General features: G+C 42.0%; 1 protein-coding gene and 1 non-coding gene across 13 annotated transcripts in view; one reads left to right on the top strand and one right to left on the bottom strand.

The window, feature by feature from the left end:
- Positions 1–24,238, bottom strand: part of CNKSR2 (connector enhancer of kinase suppressor of Ras 2) — a 369,205-nt gene that overhangs the window by 41,991 nt on the left and 302,976 nt on the right. The window contains exon 21 of one of the 12 annotated variants that reach the window (XM_073357223.1): positions 4,599–4,923. The exons of the other annotated variants lie outside the window; for them this stretch is intronic. Coding sequence (XP_073213324.1) covers positions 4,754–4,923 — 170 coding nt within the window. The 3' untranslated portion in view covers positions 4,599–4,753. Of the gene's footprint in view, positions 1–4,598; positions 4,924–24,238 lie in introns of those variants that run through there. 12 annotated transcript variants of the gene reach the window in all.
- On the top strand, positions 9,477–9,668 carry LOC140905665 (U2 spliceosomal RNA). Its single transcript, XR_012156908.1, has one exon. It is a non-coding gene; the product is annotated as a U2 spliceosomal RNA (small nuclear RNA).

The raw sequence follows: 24,238 nt of genomic DNA, 5'->3' as shown, positions 1-24,238 counted from the left end.
TTACTGAGGTAATGAAGTTCTGTGTGTCCTCTGAGATACGTTTTGAAAAATAAAATAAATCAGATGCATCGTGAATGTAAGGCTCTGATGATAGGGCAGGGATTCTCAAACTTTTTCTGTTGGTGACCCCTTTCACACAGCAAGCCTCTGAATGTGACCCTCCTTAGAAATTAAAAACACATTTTTATATTTAACACTATGTTAAATGCTAAATTTAAACCCTATTGCTTAAAATGAATTTACCTTTTCTCATGGCTTTTAAATTAAGACTAAAATATTTTTATCGAATTATTGTTATAAGCAGAAAAGGTATTTTTTAGTAGAATTTTATTTTAATACTTGACAGCAATTAATCACAAGCAGCAGCCAAAAATCAGTGAGCTGGCTGACGCTGTTTATTTGACACAAGAAGTTTTATTCTTGATGTTGTTTTAGAAAGGGCGCACCTGATGTTGTTCTTCCCATGAAGCCAGTTTTGAGATTTCGTCTTTATTGTGAGAAGGCTGGAGAATCCACTCTCGCATTCGTAAGTAGTGGGAAACGGCAGAAGGACTCAGGGCCATTTCAGACACCAGTGGGTATTCACTTGCAACTGAGCACCAGAACTGGTTTGGAGGCAGCTGTGTGAATTTTGCTTTCACTTCATCATCATTAGGGCCCTACCAATTCATGGTGCATTCTGGTCAATTTCATGGCCAGAGGGTTTTCAGATTGGTCAAATTCATGATTTCAGATGTTTACATCTGAAATTTCATGGTGTTCTAACAGTGGGGGTCCTGACCCAAAATGGGATCATGGGGAGGGGGTCCCAAGATTGCCACTCTCACTTCTGTGCTGCCTTCAGAGCTGGGCTAGAGAAGGTTCCCTGAGCAGGAGGTGGGTTCCTAGCTGCTAGTCCAGGCCAGTGGCAGATTAAGGCAGAGGCCCCTGGCCAATTTGAGGGCCCCCCAAGAAAAACGGATGCCCCAGCTCTGGAAGAAGCCCCAGGGATGGTAGCCCCTACAGGGTCACCCTGAGTCCCAGCAGGAGCTGTGGGGGAAGAAGCCTCGAGCATGGGCGCACTGAGCCCGGCTGCAGCTGCAAGGGCTGAAGCCCCGAGCCCCAGCTGGAGACACGGGAGGCGGAAACCTCGAGCCCAAGCTGCCCTAAGTCCCAGCTGGAGCAGCACAGGGGGGAGATGGGGCAGAAGCCCTGAGCCCGGACTGTCCCGGCTGCAGCTGCCAGGAGCAGAAGTCCCCAGCCCTGGAAGGAGCTGCTCGGGAAGGAAGCTTCAAGCTCCGCGTCTGGAGACGCACAGGAGTTGCAGGGGTGGGGGAGAGCCCAGAGCTCAACAGCCGGGAACAGAAGCCACCAGCCATGGTAGGAGCTGCCAGGGGAGGAAGCCACCAGCTCGACACACAGAGCTGCAGCAGGAACTGTGGAGGGTGGATGTACCACCTTCATTTCTGTGCTGCCTCTTGAGGTGGGTCTGATCTCCCCACCAACAGAGGCCAGGCAGGGGAAGGAAAACTCCTGTTCCTCTCCAGCCTGGCCAGACTAGCAGCTAGGAGCCCCAGGCCTCAGCAGCAGGGGGAGATCAAATTTCACGTGATCATGTGACAAACTGTTCCTGTGCAGGAATATCCTTAGTAGGTAACTGCTCAGCTGTCACACTGAGAGGGTTCTTCACCAGGGAATGAAGTACTTGTGGTACTGCTGGGAAGTAGCATGAGAACTCTTTGTGAAGGGCCCTCCAATGTTCACTGATAGCTGACTTGAGAGCACTATCTATGTTGACTTCCCCCTCCTCCTTGCTGAATGAGGAAAGTGTCGGAAACGTGCTGTATCTGTCTGTGTCCCACTTCCTGCACCACGGATCCAACTTCACCTGGAAGGCTCTGATTTTATTAGTCAGGTCTATTCATGTTGAACGTTTTCCCTGAAGTGACAGATTGAGGTCATTAAGGCTATCGAAGATACCAACTAGGTATGCCAAACAGAGAAGCCATTTCTTGTCACTGAACCTTTGTTCAGCTCGTTTCTCTTTTTGCAGGGAAAAATCTGCCATTTCTTCATGAAGTATAAAAGCGCGCTTTAATGCACTCCCCTTAGAAAGCCATCGGATTTAAGCGTGGAAAAGCAAAACTTCATATTCACCACCCATTTCGTTGCAGAGCTCTCAAAAGAGATGACTATTCAGAGCATGTTCTTTAATGTAGTTTGGGCTCGTACAACACCACCCACCACAGCATTAAGGCACATTGACAATGTCTTTGCACTAGGACTTCACGATGGAGTCCACAATGAGTGACAATCACATTAGGTGACATGCACTTTACTTTCTGCTGAAAGCCAGACCATGCACTCATCATGGCTGGAGCACCGTTGGTACCCCAAAGATTTTTCTACTCAATGCCACTGCTTTCGAAAAAGCCATTCACCATATTGAAAATGGTCTGTGCTGTTGTGGTTGTTTCAAGTTGTTCACAGAATAAGAACCCATCCTTAAGATCCTCGGCATTAACACACCATACAAACACTACGAATTGTGCGCAGTAGTTTCATTAAGTTGAAGGCTGAACATACTGAAAGCCGTGTGTTTAATTTTGCGCACAACTTGTTCTTTGATTTCTTCAGACAGCTCATATATTCTGCGTTTAACAGTGTCATTCGACATAGAAAGTATATTAAGCTTTTTGGCAGTATCGTTGCCAAGCATAAGGGACACAGTACCTTTGCATGCTGGCAGAACAAGCTCCTCACCTATCGGAGGTGGCATTTTGGTTCGGGTGATACGTAACGACACAACATGGCATGGGCGAGGCCTCCACAGCAGAGGACATTTGTTGTCTAGTTTCAAGATGTTGCTGCAGTTTGCGTGGTTTGATCAATTTAGCAGACAAAGCTTCGCAGCAAATGATGCACTGCAGTTTTTCAATACCAGAGGTAACAATGCTGGTAAAACCGCGTTTAATGTAAGACTCGAGATACTTCCGGTTTTTAGTGGTTTTAGCAGTAGAGGTGCCCATTATTTTCAAGAGAAAGTATATGCCTGTGTGTCTGGCTGTTAAATAATAAAAAGAACAGGAGTACCTGTGGCACCTTAGAGACTAACAAATTTATTAGAGCATAAGCTTTCGTGAGCTACAGCCCACTTCATCGGATGCATAGAATGGAACATATAGTAAGATATATATACACACACACGGATAAGTTGGAAGTTACCATACAAACTGTAAGAGGCTAATTAATTAAGATGAGCTATTATCAGCAAGAGAAAAAAAACTTTTGTAGTGATAGTCAAGATGGCCCATTTAGACGGTTGACAAGAAGGCGTGAGGATACTTAACATGTGGAAATAGATTCATTATATGTAATGAACCAGCCACTCCCAGTCCCTATTCAAACCCAAGTTAATGGTATCTAGTTTGCATATTAAGTCAAGCTCAGCATTTTCTTGTTGGAGACTGTTTTTGAAGCTTTTCTGTTGCAAAATTGCCACCTTTAAGTCTGTTACTGAGTGGCCAGAGAGGTTGAAGTGTTCTCCTACCGATTTTTGAATGTTATGATTCCTGATGTCAGATTTGTGTCCATTTAGCCTCTCACAGTTCATATGGTAACTTCCAACTTATCTGTATGTATATATATAGATATCTGTCTTACTATATGTTCCATTCTATGCATCCAATGAAGCGGGCTGTAGCCCACGAAAGCTTATGCTCTAATAAATTTGTTAGTCTCTAAAGTGCCACAAGTACTTCTGTTCTTTTTGCGGATACAGACTAACACAGCTGCTACTCTGAAACCTTAAATAATAAAGTGCTTCTTCAGCTGCTGAACAATCAAGCCCTCTCATGTTGTCTCAGTCCCAGGGCTGGCCATAGGAAAAAATAGTGCCATGGTCAAACTTCTATTTGGTGCCCTTTCTTGGAAGTGGAACAGGATGCAGGTGCAGTGGAGCTGGGCTGGAGGGGCTTGGGGCTCACAGCCCCATGCCTGGCTGGGGTCAGGCCTCCCAGTTCGCAATTCTCGCTAACCAGTTTGAGAACCAGTGTGCGATAGGGTGTATCAGAACTGTGGTGTCTGCGATTGGGAATGTATTTTCCCAGGTTACTTTATGGTATTTGATGCACTTTATAATCTGTTTGACTATTGTCAGTGAATGAATAGGGTAATTATAGCTTTAACAAATGATGCACAAAAATATTTTCTTGTAGGTTACAAAATACTATGGGCATTTGATTGGATTAATCTGAATAGCTTTTCAAGAAGCCTCCTGTAACAGAAAAGCCTACTGGAGTAGGATACAGGTGGGAACCAGAGCTCTCAATGCTTTAATTATTTAATTATTACAATATCGCCTGTACTGCACATGACAGCACTATTGCCACCCTCCCCGCCCTAGAAAGCTTAGCAACAGCGAGACAGATATAGATAGGAAACTTGCATCAGGAAACAGACAAATATCTGTCTATACATCTGTGTATATATGTCATAAATTTTAATTGTGGCATTGAAACTATGATTGAACAAGGCAATAGAGAACTGCACATTTGCAAAACACATGTGGACATAATGCTGGTATAGAACAAGATAGAACCCTTACTGACTAATGTTAATAAGGCTATCTTTCTTTAAGAACAAAAACAAACAAACAAACAAACAAAAAACAGTATGTATGATTAAAATATAGTTCCACTGTTAGGCTGTATTCAGCATGGGCAACAGCCCCTTTTGGTGGTTTAATGGAAGGGGGAGAGGGATAGTTAGGGATCTAACAAGAATATGACAGCTCTTCCTCCAGTTGTAGATAAATTGAGATGGAGAGACAGAGTTTTTGAAAGCTATTTAATAACAACATTTCTTCCCCCGACTTCCATTTCCTTGGAATAGGCAGAGTAGGAGAATGGCACACTGAGTCAACCAAGGCTGAAACACCTGCACCTAGTAAGATAAAAGCAGAGGAAAGGTTGTGGCAGTTTGTTTTTAAAACGTTGCACATGTTATATACCTTTTCCACTACGTTTATATGTTGTCCGACTATCGTTGTTTAATTGTGTGTCTATTTATTGGATTGTAAACTCTTTGATACAGGGACTGCTTCTTGTTGAGAGTCTGTACCACACCTAGTACAACAGGCCCCCAATCCTAACTGCGGCCTTCATGTAATACAAAGAGGAACAGATCTTTTGCAGTATTCTTAAAGAATTTGAAGGCAGCTTTTACGTTGATTTGCCAAATTTACTGGAGCAGTGACTATGATTTCCTCTATATTCTGCATATTGCTGAGGGTATAGCTGGTGCTTAAAAATAAACCAAAAACTTAGTTGAGCTTATTTTGAGCTTTTTCTCCCAGTCGCATCTGTTGGCCCCTACTTGATAAAACTATATTGAAATCTGTGTTTCATTCAGTTAATGTGACAACAGCAACAAATACTGTTATTTTCTGAATATTTTAGACATTTTATTCAAACAAATCTGAACAAATCTTTAAAATCATGGGCAGCAACAAAAACAGTTTTGCAACTGGCAGTTCTGTTATACATTTGTTTGCTTCTCCAGGGACAAATCCTACCCAGGCCCCCTCCAACTCCATCGCCCCTGACCCCTACTGCCTACCCTGATCTGCCATCCAGGGCTTAATTTGTCCCCAGGCTTGGCAGGGTTGAGTAAGTCTGCCGTGAAAAGTGATACTTTTATGTTTGTTAATATCACTTTTTACAACAGACTTACTAGCAAGCAATAAATAAACTACATTTATATGGGCATGTATATGAGTATATTTATTTGTTTTTCCTAAAGCTAATTAAGTATTTTAGGGAAAAAGTGTTAGAGCAGCCACCAGCAAGAGTTGATGGCCGCACTCTGAGGCCACCAAAAATTTTGACCTGAGAAGCCAACACTAGCTTTCCTCTCATTCCTTTTCATTGCCCTGCTCTGATGATGATTGGCCAGAAGAGGAAAGCAGGAGCTACTTGCTGAATATTCCTCAGAGAACAGGTAGGCAGGGGTGAGAAGTGGGATGAGCTCTGGCCAGAGCAGCTGACTATGTGCACCAGGAGGGAGTGAATGAACTGTTCCATGAAAAGAGGAAGTAAACTTGCTCCCTCCAGAGCAAGGGAGAAGCAAGGGAGGAATTTGAGAGTCTAAGTCACAATTAATTCTCTGGTCTGTTCCTGACATGATGCAACTCGCTCCAAGCTGATTGTAAATTTATAATCTAGCCCATAATGTTGTAATTTTACATCATGCTTTACAAGGAGCAGAAAATACCACAAAGGAATGGTGTGCAGACTTTATTCCCAGTAGACTGTGCAGAACAGATGGGCTTTTAAGAAGTCTGTCATTGTGGTGATGTGGTATTTTTTATTTTATTTTGTTTTTAGGAGGAGAAGGGGGTCAACATGCTGGGTTATTGTAGGGTGGTTGCAGTATTGCCACCCTTACTTCTGCACAGCCTTCAGAGCTGGGTGGCCAGAGAGTAGAGGCTGCTGGCCCAGTGCCCAGCTCTGAAGGCAGCACCCACCAGCAGCAGCGCAGAAGGGTGGCAATGCCATACCATGCCACCCTTACCTCTGCTGCCTTCAGAGTTGGTCAGGACCACTACAGTTACAACACCATGAAATTTCAGATTTCAATATCTGAAATCATGAAATTTATTATTTTTAAAATCCTATGACTGTAAAATTGACCAAAATGGGCAGTGAATTTGGTAGGGCCTAAAGATGAGTAATAAAACAGGATTTGACCCTGGCACACAATACTTTTAGGGTAGCCTACATAGGATTTATTTGTATAAAGGTAATTATTCCATTTTACCACGAAGATGTTTCATATAATTAGGTTTGGAAAGATTTTGAGCTGTTAAATGTCCGTAAACATCAATTTCATCATACACACACAAACTGAAGAAAAAATATTCCATTGGTAATAACCAAAACGTATAAATAGGCAAAGAAAGCAAAACTGCTCAAGAACTTCTTAGAGTTTGATTTAAGGATATTTGCTTTGTATATTTTGACGTGATGCTCACAAAATTTGTGCTTTAATGGTTATAAAGCTTTAAGTCTTTCTTGAATTGGACACAGAATTCCAGTAGTGGTCTCACCAGTGCCAAATACATTCTTTACTCCTACTCGATATTCCCTTTTTTATACATGCAAGGACTACCCTAGCTCTTTGCACCAGAGCACCACACTGCAAGCTCATGTTCAGCTGATTATCCACTATGATCCCCAGGACTTTTCAGAGTCACTGCTTCCCAGGATAGAGTCCCACATCTTGTAAGTATGGCTGGAATTTTTGCACCAAGTTATATTACTTTACATCTGGCAATATTGAAACACATATGCTAGAGATAACTCATTAAGCAGTAACACAAATAGCAGTGCTTACATGCTGTATAAGTTATTCTATCCAGAAAAGGATAGTGGTACAAACAGAATTGTGAAATGACTGACATATAAATGCAGTGTAATATTTTGGAGCCATTGCAGTGACTCCACTTCCCATGACTCGCTGAGGACACAGACCATGGAAATTTCCACCTCAAGAGTTTGACAGACCTGATTGGCTCACTGCTTTACATGAACCCAAGAGGTGTTCCAGAAAGTGTCCAGGCAACAGCCTGGATCTTCTGTTGATGCCATGGCTGTTCCTGCTCCTTGCTTTTGAATTCCTGGCGTGACCTCAGCTTTGTTTGGACTTTGTCTCCTGACTCAGACCCTGAAACCTCACTTGGACTCTGCCCCAGTATAGACTCTGGTCTGGACTTGACAACAAACTTCTCAGCTACTCCTAGCCTCAGGTTTGCCCCTGTTCTGACCCTTGGCCCCGAATGCCCTTGCTGGGATCCTAACAATGCTTAGCTTTAGGCTGGAGAGATTTTGGGGGAGGGGCAATTTGAGTTTGTTTAATTGTACAAGCCTTGTACAAGCATGTTGTAAGCCTTAGAAACAATAGGTTTTTTTCCATATTTTGAAAATTCTAAACTCTTCCACCATCCCTATTAATAGCTCAAAAATTACTTCAGCCTTGGTTTGCATATCTATTCCCAGTGAGATTAGTACACAGCCCACTTACATCTTTTTGGTTTCTCTCATTATTTAGATATTTTCCCACCAAATTTTATAGACTTAAGTAATAAATACAGAATGTAGAGTCCCAAAACATTTTACAAAGAGTGTGCAAAGCTACAAGTGTAGCCTGTGGACATTATAATCTTCATGATAGCCACTACAGAGTTTAATGTCTGCATCTATGACTAGCACTACAGAATTATAAAGCACCACAGTGTCTGTCAGAAGCTATTGATTTACTAAACCACAATTCATTAAATTCTAAAATGTATTTTGCTGTTTTTAAAAAAAATCATTCCCCTCTCTCACTGTTTCATTCATCACTGTCAACTTTCTAGGATTTGTATTTGTAACACCTTCCCTAACATAAGAAATACTAGGATAGATATCATTTCTACAGGTTTATCAATATGTATTCCTAGCATCCTTGAGAACCATGTTGCAAATGGCTTTGTTATATGTATGTGTGACCTTTGGCAAATCCCTACATCTTTCTGTGCCACAATTTCCACATATGCAGAAATGGAGAAATTATCATTTGATCACTTTGAGATCCACAGATGAAAACTGCTGTAAGAACCATTATTATTATGAACTCTGTACTGAAGATGAGAACCAACAGGAAAATGTGCTATTCATTACACAACACCTCTAAATGAGGCTTTGAAAATCTTCCTAGTATAAGCTACAGGGCTTCTTCTCCGCCTCAGTGGGTCCTGTGCTTCCTTCTAGCGGTGGGTCAGGATAATGTCTTGTCTCTCAGAATTTCCCCCCTCTGTTTATAGTGGATGGGGAAATTCTGTCTCCAAGCGGCCTTCCCATTTCTGGGCCTACTAGGCCCTCACTGCTTCATTGGGGCTTCTGGCCTCCTCAGTGGGCATCCAGTGAGAGGTTCCGCCCCCTACTCCAGGCCCCAACCCAGGGACCCTACAGGTAGCAGTCTCACTTTGCCAGTTCCCAAGAAAGCTGCTAGCTTCCCTGGGTTACTTCCCCATGCCCGTTGGCTTATTGTCTCCACTTTGCTTGGGCAGGGTTCCTCCCGACCCTCCTGCCAGGGAAGGGAGAGCCCCTAGTCTCTGGTAGCCCTTCTGGGCATGGCAGCACCACAGCAAATGCATGGCTCAGTCTCTCCCTTCTGATAGGGTCCTTTTCTTCAGGTCTTTGGACCTTGAAGGGTCCTTAGCTCCTGTTCAGAGTAGGGTTTCTCCCCAATCTCTATATCTGTGGGGTTCTCCCCTGGTCCTTGTCAGCTTCCGCACCATTCAGCTTGCCTCCACTCTCGCAACACCTGTCACCCACACTGACTGGATGGGGGGGGAAGGCTTTTAATCCGTTCTGGCAGGTTCTTAATTGACCCCAGGTGTCGTAATTAACCTGGAGTAACCCCTGCTCAGTTACCAGGGGAAGAGGGACCTGCTTATACCTTCCTCGGCCTTTTGGCTAAGATCAAGCACAGTTTCTGTTCTTGTCAGTTTAATCTCTGATATGTTCTCTATTTGAGGACTGTCTCTTAAATTGATTTTTGGAACGGGGGGCTGGAATAGGAGCTTGCTCTGTCCACCCCACGCATCGACCTGGTATTGCAGTGCCTCCAGGAACATTAAAAAAAAAAAAAAAAAAAGTGTATGTAGTCTCTCGGTCTATGCAGGGCCGTGATCAAGTGTCTTGATGTTTTTGGTCTTTTGGCCCCGAGATGAAAACCTTGTTTATGTCTCTGGGACCGTGAAGTACAAAAATTATCTAAGTTATATCTGTTCTTATCAGTTTAATATCTGCACTCTCCTGTAGCCATCTGGCCTGACTTTGTCTCACACACACATTATATATATATATATAGGGAATAGGGGTAGGAAAGGAAAATTCTACCCAACTGACTAGAGTATATCAGAATTAAATAAGATTCACCCAGTATTTATAGAAAGTGATAACAGCACAAGAAGCACCCTCACAGTTAAGACTCAGATTTTAGTTTCACAACACAGATTTTTAAGGCTTTAATAAAATCCATTAAAAATTATAAGGCTTAAACTTGGTATTTACACTGCCTAATATAAACCCAATATACAAACCTTACCTACATGAACAGTGCCAACTCAAGTAAAATACATGAGTAAGGGCTGCTGAATCAGGCTATAGGAGTTAAACCATCATTTCAGATAGAACAATAGTAGATCATTGAATCTTTTGTCACAAACTTCCCCAAACTCTAAGTTCTGTGGAAAGAAGTAACAAACATAGCTCACTTTGTAAAAATCTTATCTGGTTGTTAATGTCTGAAGTACACTAAGTTCTTCCAGTATTAAACTTTAAAATGAAATAAGAAAGCTATGATAAAGCTTGAAAAATAGCCACTTAACATACTCAGTAGTAGAGCTAGTCAAAAGTTTTCCCAACAAAACAGTTTTCCATTTAAAAATGTGATTCAACAGAATTGAAATGTTCCACAGGAACATCCCTCATTTCAGGATGAAAAAAATTCTGAAAATTTTTCACAGACCTAAAATCCTGTTTCCCAACCAGCTCTATTCATTAATTTTGAAACCCTTTTTCGTGATAGTGGAAACAATTGCAAAACTTCTATCTATGTGAATGGGACTTGACATTGCCAAATTACACAAAGTCTCTGTACAATTCTACTCACCCAGGGGCAGCAATTTCTTTGGCAAACAATCTCTATTCATTTACAAAATATGTTTAGGTTTTTGCATTAACATAAATCGTCATGGTAAAGACTGTTTTAATGATGTCACTGGTAATTTTTTATGACAACTTTGCAAGGCTATATTCATGGAGATGACAGCGGAGTTTGAGTGGGAATTCTGTTGGAGGAGAAGGTATTTGTAGGTATTTGTACTGGTATTATACAGGCTGGTAGGGGCAGTGTGCTGGGAGAGAAGCTGAGCCCTGATTAGGGGGCAGGGCTTCTCTGACTAGGGGTCCTATAAAGGTAGCCAGCCAGTCAGGCAGTGGCACAGACAGCTGCAGCAGCACAGGAGCCAGTAAACAGAGCTGTAAACAGGGGAGTTTGAGTGCGAGTTCTGTTGGAGGAGTTTGGGGGGACGATTAAAAGAGCCAGCCAAAGGAACAGAGAAGCTAGTGAAGGGAGTGTGTCGTGGTCTGGCAGCGTTGTGGTGCTCGTTGGGGGTTTGTTTTGGTTTGGTTTGTGTTTCCCGGACTGACAGGACTTAGGTGAGAAGGCGATGACAGATACAGAGGCAGCAGTGGGAGTGACCAAGCAGTGGAAGACACAATGAAGATGACTGGATGTAGAAGCTGCGGCATGTACATGATCCTGGAGGGGGTACCTGAAAAGAGTTTCGTCTGCATGAAGTGCCGCCTGATAGAGCTGATGGAAGAAAAGATCCGAGGATTGGAGATGCAGATGGAAAGTCTGGTTGAGTTTAGAAGGGGGTTCGAGTGGATGATGGAGCAAAGACATGAGGAGGCTGAAGGGAAAAGCTCAGACTTGCAGATGGAAGCGGGAGCAAAGAACTCTGAGGGGAGACTGTTGGGTGAGGAAAGTGGACAGTGGAAGCATGGGACTAAAAGAACCAGGCAGAGGAAAAGACAGGTTAGTGAAGGAGAAACAGAGCTCAGGAACAGGTTTGTGGAATTGGAAAATGAAGAAGGGGCTCAGCAGGTGGTCACTGAAGGAGAGAGGGCAAGCAAGAAGAGAAGAGCAGCTAGTCCTATAGGAAGAGGGCAAGAGTCAATGGAGATAACACCAAATATGAGCCCCAGGAGGATACGGGATGGATTGTAGAGGATTGCAAGGGACAATAGAAATCGAGAGGACTTGCAGCCAGATGGAACAGGAGATAGACTGGAGAATCACACTATTGCCAGGAAAAGGCAGGTCTACGTGATTGGAGACTCCTTACTCAGAAGGATAGACAGACCTGTAACAAGAGCTGATCCAGAGAACAGAAGGGTGTGCTGTCTGCTGGGTGCTAAGATATGGGATGTGGACCTGAGGCTGAAGAGGATCCTAATGGGAGCGGGAAAGAATCCACTGATTGTCCTTCATGTGGGAACAAATGATACCGGTAGATTCTCACTGGAATGTATCAAGGGAGACTATGCCAGGCTGGGGAAGACGCTTAAGGAAATCGAGGCTCAGGTGATCTTCAGTGGGATTCTGCCTGTTCCTAAAGAAGGGCAACAAAGGTGTGACAAGGTTATGACTATCAACAGAAAGCTCAGGCACTGGTGCTATAAGGAGGGTTTGGGATGTATGGCCACTGGAAAGCATTCATGGACAGAGGACTGTTCTCTCGGGATGCACTTCACCTGAGTAAGGAGGGAAATAGATTTCTAGGATGGAGGATGGCACAACTGATCAAGAGAGCTTTAAACTAGGAATCTGGGGGAGATGGTTGGGAGATGTCCAGGTAATCTCCATGCCAGATTTTAACATTGAGAGGGAAGAAAACGAAGTAAGAAAGGATACAGCCATGGGTAGGAGAATGGACATAAGGAGGAAGGGTAGTGTACATACCAGTCTAATAGGTGATACTGGCGGTAGAATGTCTGTGTCTAATAGGGTACAGAATGTGAGCGAGGCCAACCAGCAAAAATTAAGATGTTTGTACACTAATGCGAGGAGCCTCGGTAACAAAATGGAGGAACTAGAGCTACTGGTGCAGGAAGTGAAACCAGATATGATAGGGATAACAGAAACATGGTGGAATAGTAGTCATGACTGGACTACAGGTATTGAAGGGAATGTGCTGTTTAGGAAAGACAGAAATAAAGGCAAAGGTGGTGGAGTAGCACTGTATATCAATAATGAGGTAGACCAGTGGTTCTCAAAGCCGGTCCGCCGCTTGTTCAGGGAAAGCCCCTGGCGCACCGGACCAGTTTGTTTACCTGCCGCGTCCACGGGTTGGGCCAATCGCGGCTCCCACTGGCCACGGTTCGCTGCTCCAGGCCAATGGGGGCTGCGGGAAGGGCAGCCAGCACGTCCCTTAGCCCACACTGCTTCCTGCAGCCCCCATTGGCCTGGAGCGGCGAACCACAGCCAGTGGGAGCCGCGATCGGCTGAACCTGCGGACGCGGCAGGTAAACAAACTGGTCCGGCGCGACAGGGGCTTTCCTTGAACAAACAGCGGAACGGCTTTGAGAACTACTGAGGTAGACTGTAAAGAAATAAGAAGTGATGGAATGGATAAGACAGAGTCTGTCTGGGCAAAAATTACATTGGGGAAGAAAGCTACTAGAGCCTCCCCTGGGATAGTGCTTGGGGTGTGCTATAGACCGCTGGGATCCAATTTGGATATGGATAGAGACCTCTTTAATGTTTTTAATGAAGTAAAATTTTAACAATTTTAAGTGACTTCTAAATTTGACACAAAAGTAGCATTTATATTGTACTGACTTCAAGGTTTATAGTCTAATATGAAAATCATATTTCATGGCCAGTGGTGTTCTGTTATTTTCCTTGTGGGGCCTGTCCTGTAGTAGGTGATCTCTGGGTACCTGTCTCGCTCTGTCAATCTGTAGTGTCAAGGAAGTGGATCTCTTTGTTTGGACACTACCGTGCAAATAAGTGATGGTCACATAAACACTACCCTATACCGGAAACCTACTGACTGCTATACTTACCTACATGCCTCCAGGACACATCACATGATCCATTGTCTACAGCCAAGCCCAAAGATACAACCAAATTTGCTCCAATCCCTCAGACAGAGACAAACACCTACAAGATCTTTATCAAGTATTCTTAAAACTATAATACCCACCTGGGGGAGTGAGGAAACAGATTAACAGAGCGAGATCTGTCCCAGAGATCACCTACTACAGGACAGGCCCCACAAGGAAAATAACAGAACAACACTGGCCATTAAATATGATTTTCATATTAGACTATAAGCCTTGAAGTCAGTACAATACAAATGCTACTTTTGTGCCAAATTTAGAAGTCACTTAAAATTGTTAGAATTTTAAAATGGAATTTTGATATTTGTGCCACAGTATCTTAACAGTATTAATTTTAAGTAGTCTAAATGATTAATAGTGTATGTGGGAGAACTAGGGCATTAGCTGAAGCTTTTAGAACCTTGAGTTTCAAATAAATAAGGTATTTAATTCTGTAATACACCTCCCCCACGTTCTAAAATCTATTCTTGTTACCCTCAAATGATCAATCAAAATGGTCTCCCTTTGAAACTTTTCACAGTACCTGCCTTGTTCTTCTGGGATGTAATACCACAGGGATTAGTCCCTGATGTATGTAAAACCTTTGCATAGCCCTATGATATGCTCATCTAAATATTACTGGAATGTGTAAACCTAGCAGTATTACTGTCTGACATGCTGGAATTCTGACAAGTCTTAAATTTACAAATAGGGGAAATATCCCAAAAGAAGCCTGTTGAATTTTCTTCCCCAGATTCCTATAAACCCGTGCAAAATTAATTCTACACTTCAGAAAACTCACTAGAAAAATTACTATAGAAATTTGTCAGCAAGTCTCTAACTGATTTTTTCCCCCCATCACATTAATAGCTCAGACCTTTAAAATGAGTCAGGGCTAATATGTCATTTTATATTTTAAGAGGCCAAAATTTTCTCCTCTATAATCAGAGAGAGATAATTGGTTGTATTTATTTTGAAACAGAAATGCCCAAAGTGGGCTCCAAGTCAGGCCTTCCAAGTTAAACATGCAGCCATTTTGGCCCTCCTTATCTTGTAACTACAATATGAAGCTGATCATTTGGTTTATATTAGGGTTGCCAACTTTCTAACTGCAGAAAACCGAACACCCTTGCCTCGCTCCTTCCCCGAGGCCCGCCCTTGTCCTGCCCCTTCACTGAGACCCTGCCCCCAATCACTCCATCCCCTCTTCCTCCGTTGCTTGGTCTCCCCCACTCGCTCATTTTCACTGGGCTGGGGCAAGGGATTGGGGTGAAGGCTCCAGCTGGGTGTGTGGTCTCTGGGTTGGGGCTGAGAGGTTTGGGCTGCAGGAGAGGGCTCTGTGCTGGGGGTGTGGCTGAGGGGTTCAGAGTGTGGGAGGGAGCTCCAGGCTAAGGCAGAAGGTTGGCGTGTGTTGGGGGGTATGGGCTCTGGGCTGGGGGTGTGGGCTCCAGGGTGGAGCCAGAAATGAGCGGTTCAGGGTGAGGGAGGGGACTCCAATCTGGGGTAGGGGTTTGGGGCATGGGAGGGGTGCAGATTGCAGGCTCCGGGCAGCGCTTACCTCAGGCGGCTCCCAGGAAGCTGTGTCATGTCCCTCCGGCTCCTAGACGGCCATGGGGCTCTGTGCGCTGCCTCCACCTGCAGGTGCCACCCCCGCAGCTCCTACTGGCTGCAGTTCCCAGCCAATGGGAGCTGTGGAGCCGGTGCTTGGGGCGGGAGCAGCGCACAGAGGTCCCATGACCACCCCTGAGCCAGGGGGACATGCTGGCCACTTCCCAGGAGCCAGGCAGAGCCGGTCAGGGAGCCTGCCTTAGCCCCACTGCGCTGCCAACCGGACTTTTAATGGCCCGGTCAGCGGTGCTGACTGGAGCCACCAGGGTCCCTTTTTGACGGGTTGTTCCAGTTGAAAACTGGACTTCTGGCAATCTTAGTTTGTTGTTGGGGAACTCGAACAAATAATCTGTATCTATAAAGAAATATGTAAGTACTAACAAATGCTAAGGTTGTGTACATTTAATTTGGACTAAATAATAAGCATGAGTATAAACACTAGGGGTGGTTCTTGGCCCATGGGAAGCTGCCAGTGCACTCCCCAGAATTATAAAATTTGAGTCTCTGCTATTCCTATAAAAGTATGTGCATCCATTAAGTGGCATAAAATATTCTGAAATTTCTCTGCTTCAAAACTTAATTCACATTCCATCAATAACTTCAGTACTATTTGCTTTTCACTTCTAAATGCAATGCATCATTCATTTCATTTTATTTATCAGACTCTCACCAGGATGGATAACAAATTTATACAAAATCTCAATGTATCATCTCGCAGCTCAAAAATAAAAGTAAAAGTATGGCTTAGATGTCAGACGCAAACTAAAACATTTTTAAAAATTCCCCTACAATATTATAATTAGTAATAGTTTTCCATCTGTAATGCAGAATTTTTAAAGGCTGTTTCATGAATGCTTATATCCATTACATCATACTATTTAATAATATAATGCTAGCTATTCTGGTGATATGGTATTCAGTATTTTCAATCAAAACTAATGAGTCAGGCCCACAAAGATAATTAGATTTTTAAAATTAATAGATTCAGGGTTCTTTTTATCTGCCCTCTATCTTTTGTGACTTTAGTGTGCACCTGGGTCATGTTCTCAAGCTTTCCACCATAACCATGAGGTCTAGAAAACTGACTTTTTATGTTTTAATGAAAGCTGAGATTCCCACACAATCACCTTTCTAGAAGAGCTGGGACTTTAAGAAAAACATCACATATTGCCAGATTCCTGAGACTTGGCAAAACTGAACATTCAGGCACATGCCAAAAGGGTTACAAAGAAAAAGTCATCCAGTGAATTTATTAGAACTGCAAGCATCAGGCTCTTGAAGAACAAATGCAACTCCCAGCTGCCAAGAAATAACTCTTAATTCTTCACAGACCTCCAGAAAATACTTTGCTGTTTGGAAATAGAAGAATGAACATGAGCTGCACTACCTGATCAGGGCTGTAGAGATAGACAGACAGAAGGTGTGTAACCTGCATGCTGTTTGTGAGCAGACATGGGTGGGAGCTACAACAGCAAAACATTGTGAGGTGCCTAAGGTTGCGGGGCAGGTGTTAACACAATCCCTCATACTCTGGATTGCACCCTGGAATATCACAGGGTATATACATTTTTCAAACATTCTTATACACACGATGTCTTATTAACTTCTCTTCATTGTAGCTGTCTCAGAAATCTTTAAGATTAGGCTAAATATCTGTTGTATGTCACTGAAGAGATGAATGATCGCAATTCTGCATACATCCCCTTGCTAAGAAGCTTCCTCACATCCTGGGCTGAGGTTAAATTTGAGAGCTTCTTTAAAAACATTTTTAGTGAGTTTGCTGCAAGGAGATTTATGTAAATGATTAAACCCTGACTGTAATGCATTAATTTCAGTCTCTCACTGAAAAAATGCAAAATTCAGAATAGAAAAATATTCTTTTAATTGTAATTTATACAGCAAGTTCTGAAAAACAAGCTGTATGTCTTTCCATTTTGCATGCAAAATATATATTTTTAAAGTAAATAATGTAACCTAATTTAAAAGAAATTCAGCATATTATGCTTTAGTAGGGTGACCAGATGTCCTGATTTTATAGGGACAGCCCCGATATTTGGGCCTTTTTCTTATACAGGCGCCTATTACCCCCCACCCCCGTCCCGGTTTTTCACACTTGCTATCTGGTCACCTTATGCTTTAAAATGAAGGCAACTTTTGTACTTTTGCAGAAAACATCTCCAAACATGCAAAGAGTTTTATACTTTGCCTGAGAGTCATGACAAGCTAGTAAACCAGAGAGCAATCACACATCATTTAATCCTATACATTAAGAATCTTGCAGGGACAGGACATAAGAACTAATAGCCTAGATTATGTCCTGCAGAATAGTGTGAGAAGGGGTACTCCATGTAAGAATCAATCCTCCATATACAAATGGGGCTATGGCCTCACCATATCATCTGCCTCCCTGCCCAAATTCTGGAGTTTATGCAGGGAAGGGATATGGGGAAAGGGAGGAGGATAGAAAAGCCGAGGGCAAGCCATATGTTGCTCCTCTGCTCCATGGAACTTATCAGGAAAAGTTAATTAATGCAACCATGGAGTATATTAATTTATCCACCTATTCCTTACCCCTCCTCCCAACCTGGGGACAGCCAAGGGAAGTCTGTGGGGGCATGGATCTATTAACCACCTCCACTCCAATAACACAACTTGGGGTACACTCTGCAAGAAATCCTTTGGAGAGATTGTCATGTAGGAAGTCCCCTCCTGTGGAAGGATACAATTATAGTCATATATTCTAAGCAAAAAACTTCTTTACCTTTGCTGCTAACTATATCTTAAATCATTAAAAGTGAAATAACTTATAAAATCTACTGAACATGTAACTCTTTATGCCATTCATCTATTTTTCTTACAGCTTAGGCAATGAAAATCAATTAAGGCACCAGATTTCTATGGGTAGATACTTGCACCCATGTAAAAGACCACTGAAGTAAAAGGGCATCTGGCTAAGTCAGTTTTACTTTTGTTAATAGCCAGTATTGCTTTCTGAATTGCTACCTTGTAAGCGATGTGGTGTTTTGCTTTCAAACACTGCAGAAGAATGTTGGTTTTCACACTAATTTAAAATTTCACACTCATCAGTGTACAGAATCTTTTACAATGCCCACTGGATTTACAAAAGCTTGTTTCCCTCACCCACAAATGTCAATGTTGTGCCAAATGTAATGTGAACAGTAATAATAACAATAAAATAAATAATAATACTTAGACTGCAAGCCCTTTGGGGAAGGGACCATCTTTTTTCTTCTGTGTTTGTGCAGCACCCAGCATATACATTAATCATACCTAGCTCTTATACAGCACTCTTCCTCAGTAGATCTCAAAGTGGCTTACTAAGGAGATCAGTATCGTTATCTGTAAGAGGTATGCCTATGCACAGTACTGATTTCTCTAAGTGAAAATCTTTGTAGGAGTAGTACATATTTTATATGGGTAGTAGACAAACAAGTAAGTGAACAGACTGGAAACAGTTAAATGGCTTTTAATGGGGTGCATGTCTTCTCATGGATATTAGCGTGCTCTTGAAAGTTTAGAGAAAAGCTTATCTAAAATATAATAATTACACAAAACTGTAGCTCCTATACAGGAATAAAAAATGGCACAGGGCCAAAAGTAACTCTGTCAGGCTTTATAGTCTCTGGAAGAAGGCACATTAAGGTGCATGCTTCAGGGAAAAACTTAATCTGACTCGTCCTTTGCTTAGTTGGTTACTATAAGGCTAGGATGAAGTGAAAGCAACTTCTCTCACAAGTGAGCCAGCCCTAATGAAACCGTAATGATGGCCACCTTCTTTCCTAATGAAACTGGAGAGCTGCAGACAGAACATAGATGTGGCATTGCACATATTTTAGGAAATGGCAAGATGCGTGGGGCATCCTTCTCTTTCCCTCCGTTCCCATGAAAGAGGAAAACTAAAGTAGAGTAGGCTGTAGTTCTGATTAAGCAGAACTGTCCAGTCTTCTGGTAAAAAAATTAAATGGGAGTTGATGGCACTCATTACCTCACATAATTGGGCCCCCAAAACGTTCACTAATACACAGTGAAACCTGTACAAGAGACCATTCTTATTAGGCAAATATCTGCCTTAAGAGACACCTTACAGTATCCTTGCCTATATGGAGTAAATATGTGCTTTGGCCTTATTAAGAGCATAAGAACGGCCGTACTGGGTCAGACCAAAGGTCCGTCCAGCCCAGTATCCTGTCTGCCGAGGAGTGGCCAATGCCAGGTGCCCCAGAGGGAGTGAACCTAACAGGTAATGATCAAGTGACCTCTCTCCTGCCATCCATCTCCACCCTCTGACAAACAGAGGCTAGGGACACCATTCCTTACCCATCCTGGCTAATAGCCATTAATGGACTTAACCTCCATGAATTTATCCAGTTCCTACTTGTGTTAAGCAACTAATTTTGTCATCTAGTAAGACAATTTTTTATTATATATGAATATATAGAGCTATCCATGTGAAATTATAGATTTCATAATGCAAAAAGAAGCATATTAAAATAACACCCAACTGGACTTTGTAAAATCAGTGAGGTTGGGTTTTTCAGCCTGGATTAGCTTTTAAATATATTTGCTCTCTCATATAATTGGATCTTTAAGAAATATTATGTCAACTAGATTAATAAAGACCACAGGAATATGCACAACAGAATGTCCTATTTGTTTTATGAAGCATTTTGTTATTCATTTAAAACCAAGAGCAGAAAATACCAGAACAGTTAGACACAGTCTTCTGTCACTATACTTTTTCACTGCCTCCAACTACCTGAAACAGCAATCTGCTACAAATGATTTGCCTCTCTAAGAAATAAATTAAAATATTTTCTTTGCACTATGAATTCATGTCAGCAAACGCATGTAAGGCATTGTGAATATATTCCAATATAATTGGAATAATTTAAAAAAATACTCTTCTAACATTCCATGCTACACTAATTATGAGTTAGTAGTGAGAGCTACTACTGGAAGTCTCAAAGACAATTAAGTGGTGGAATTGCTGATAATAATCTGTAAATGAAAACAGCAACAAGCTGTCGTGAGGGAGGCGCTCCAGCCAAGGGAAAGTCATGATCAGAACCTTCAACCAAGCATTTAAAAACAGGTCAGATTGTAAAATGACACACAAAAATGCAGCCAGGAGATTAGCCCACTTGAGTCACAGGCTGTACCAGACAGAACAACAACAATGGGAAATGTTCTGATTTTAACAAGACATATAGTTCATATTGTAGGTTAGAATAACATCTTCCTTAGTGACCCTGAAGATGTTGTACTTTATGCCATCCATTAGGTTTCATGAGGTATGTTTCCAACCTGACATATTACCTATCATCTCTCTTATTCCTTCCTTCACCCATCTTAGACACTACATGACACACATACCTTTATTAACCCAAATAGTCACAGTGGGGAAAATATAACATGTTAATGGTCCTCTCCTGTCTGCTGGTGCAGATTTAAGCTGTCTAACAAGGTGGTCAAACCACAGAATATATCTAATGGAGTCCTCTCTATTGGAAAACAGAGTCAATGGTTCTATATCACAAAAGCATACCCTGTCCTACTCATTTCAGGCACACATCATCCTCAGTTTACATTCACCTGAGCTTCACAGATGAGTGCTGCTCACTTCTGGATGTTTCACTATCTTTTAATCCCACTGTAAAAGTGAAAGGTACCCTATTTATAAGAAAAATAGAAAACAACACCCTGAAGGCTACATGGCAGAAACCCAGTTAAAATGGAGATGCTACATAGCCTTCATTATTTAAGCAAATATTGATCTTTCTGAGAAGTACTATGTTACCATTTGGTCCAGCTATTAGCCCACTAGGGTTATGTGTCATACAGTACTTCATTAAAATGGAATGCTGCCTTGCCTACTTTAGAAAATGAAAAAAGCCTCACTGCTACCAGTTTGGGGAATCTGAAATACTTGACCTTATCCACAGTTCACTTTTTGACTAAAACACTCTCCCTCCCCAAGGTGAAACCCTGGGTTGTAACCTTCACTATGGAGATAACAACGGTCTCTCCCAGAGCTGATCCTATGAGTGTGGACACTGGCTTTCCTTGTTTTGCCTAGTTGCAGCTTCCTGCACCCCCTCGCTATAAACACTAGGTGGTGTGGAAGCAGCAAATTCTAGTTTCTCTAAAAAAAAGGAGTACTTCTGGCACCTTAGAGACTAATACATTTATTTGGTTTTGCTGGGTAGGGAGGGAGAAGCAAAGAACTCAGTCCTGGCTGCTGAGAGATGCCAGCAGCAGCTGCAGCAGTTCCTGCCCTACCATTTAACAAGGAGCTTCAGATGAATCAAGCCCCAGCTACTTTAAAGAATGAATTTTGATCTATGAACCTCCAAGACAGCTGAGTTCCTCAGGCACAATGCAGATGACAAAACCCAGGACAAAGCATATAACAGCTGGAGACAAAGCATTCTTGAATGAGGGTTTCTGGCTGTGAAACAAACGGAGAGCAGGTTAATCTAGAAAGTCTGATCATATTTAGGAAACACTACAAAATCTTCCTCTTCAACACTCTCACCCCAAAACAACCACCCACTGGCTTCTACAGTAGTAAGAATGACACAGCATCGACACCCATTGTATCCACACACCTCTCTATAAAACAAAAAAGCAAACAAACAAACAAATAAAAACCTGAAACAAATACTCTAAACAGAGCTTTCACCCTGAAAAAGGACGAAAGCCCGAGACTCCATGAAATCAACTAGGGACTTCATTATTGCTATCAGTTTTACATGGAAGGTGCTCAGATGCTATTGTGCTGGGTAGCAGTATAAAACCCTAGGATTTGCAAGGCTGTGGACCAATAGGAGAAGGGCACAGAAGGCTTGTAGGGGCAGAGAGAGACTATATAGGACAGGAACTTTGCAGAAGAAAATGAGCCTGCAAAGGGAAAAAATGGCCTATAAGGGTTTTTTTCTTCCACACGTTCTCAAAATCCATAGATCTAGCTATACAATAAGCAGTTTTGTTTTAAAATGTTTTCTATCCATATTCTTTACAACAGGTTGATTCTATATAATCAAATTATTACTTATTACAGTACCCACTGTGCCTACATGATCAAAAAGATATTGCTAGAATTCATCTAGAATTCATGTGTTTATCTGCTGAGACTAGGCCAAGGATCAGCTTTAACCAATTCGAAGTTTCCTTTCTAGTTGCAGCATGTCCTGGAGTGAGGTGCTAGGCCACTGGGGGCCCTAAGCAGGGATATTTTTTTGCCCTCCCCAACATATAATAAAAAGCTAATAGCGGCCTCCCTTGAGCTGCTCAGGGCCCTAAGCAATTGCTTAGTCTGCTTATGCCTAACGCTGGATCTGGTGTCCTATTAGTTATGGCAGCAGAGACTCCAACTGGTCCTCTTGTGGTCCATAGAAGATAGTTTTAGTGAATGAGCAGGAAGGGAGCATTCCCTCTGGCCAAGTCAGTAGGAGCTATGCTCAATTTGCTGCTGCAGAGCATTCGTGTTTATTACATGCTAAATATTAAGATTAGTAAATCCACCTTCTCCCACAAAATCATTGGCCCTATGAAAATGAGAGAATAACCATACAAAACTAACTTTCAAATAGTAAACAAAGTAAAAATGAAGTAAGCTTTTTAGAGGCAAAAAGCAAATAAACTGTTCTGTCAAGAACAACTTTAGGTGCTCTTTGGCATCCTGTGGTAAAATCCATGTCAAAACGTACAGATAAACTTTAGGCCTGAAGGAGAGTGGGTGGCAGTGATGTGATGCATAACTGTCTAATTCTATTACCTCCATCTACAGTGAGGCAAATCTGAGAAGGCAGGACTTGTCCTTTGTGACTTAAACACGGATACGTAATGTGTTTTGCCATTACCAATTAATACATTCATCATGTGCAGCCTGCTTTAGAACAAAACAAGAGGCGGTTTGCTCCCAATGAGGATCCTACGTGTTCCAAAGAATCACCCCTGAACAATGTCTGCCTGCGTAATAATCTCAGAAGTGAAAACATGCACGTATATACATACACCACAGGAGATAAACTCCGGTTTAAAAATAACAATAATCACAAGACAATGTCAATACAGAGAAAGAAAGACTAAATGATTCATTAAGGAAATAAAAATGATAACCCAATTAGAGATTACCAGTACAATGTTAATGTGCTGTAACAAGGAGTAAAAATATAGAGATTGTACAGAATACAGTTAATGTTCTAACAAACCAACATAGGAAAGGGCATTCAGCATCTTAAACTCACCACAATGTATCAAGCTATAGTAGCAGGGCAGGTACACAAAATCATCCATTGCAGTGTACCTGCAATGCCTACTCTGGGCATGAAATAGCGATTTAAAGACACAGGGACAGATCCTCAGCTGTCATAAATCAGTGGAGCTCCACAGAAGTCAACAGAGCGATGCCAATTTACACTAGCTGATGATCTGACCAAGAGTCATAAACAAAGCACTGAATTCCTAAGCTGTGTGCAGTTGTCTGAACAATATTTTTCAAAAACATGGGATCGGGGATTGTCGTTTAAAATTAGTTGATTTTATTTTTTGTATTTTTTAATGGTGGGAATTAAAAACAAATGAAACAAAAAGACCCAAAGACAAACTTCCAGCAATGACATTTAACTCACATGTTAACAGTTGCAAAGGAGTTGTATTTATTATCCAAAATCAATAGAAATGATTCAACTTTAACACACACAATTTATCCAATAGATCATAACTATTTGAGATTCATTAGGGTACTAATCTAAAGAATCTATTGCAAGGTACAGGGTCATCTGAATCCCAACTTGGATTGTCTCTAAAGGTAACACTGTATATGAGAACTAGGGGTTATTGTTCTCTCTCTCTCTGTTCTGAAAGAATGAATCTTGTCAATTTCAATTTTTTGCTTTCTCACAACAATG

The sequence above is a fragment of the Lepidochelys kempii genome, chromosome 1 (assembly GCF_965140265.1).
Source record: "Lepidochelys kempii isolate rLepKem1 chromosome 1, rLepKem1.hap2, whole genome shotgun sequence".
NCBI classification, from domain to species: domain Eukaryota; kingdom Metazoa; phylum Chordata; order Testudines; family Cheloniidae; genus Lepidochelys; species Lepidochelys kempii.
Note: the sequence above shows the minus strand (reverse complement) of the source record. Positions and strands in the feature narration are given on the sequence as shown.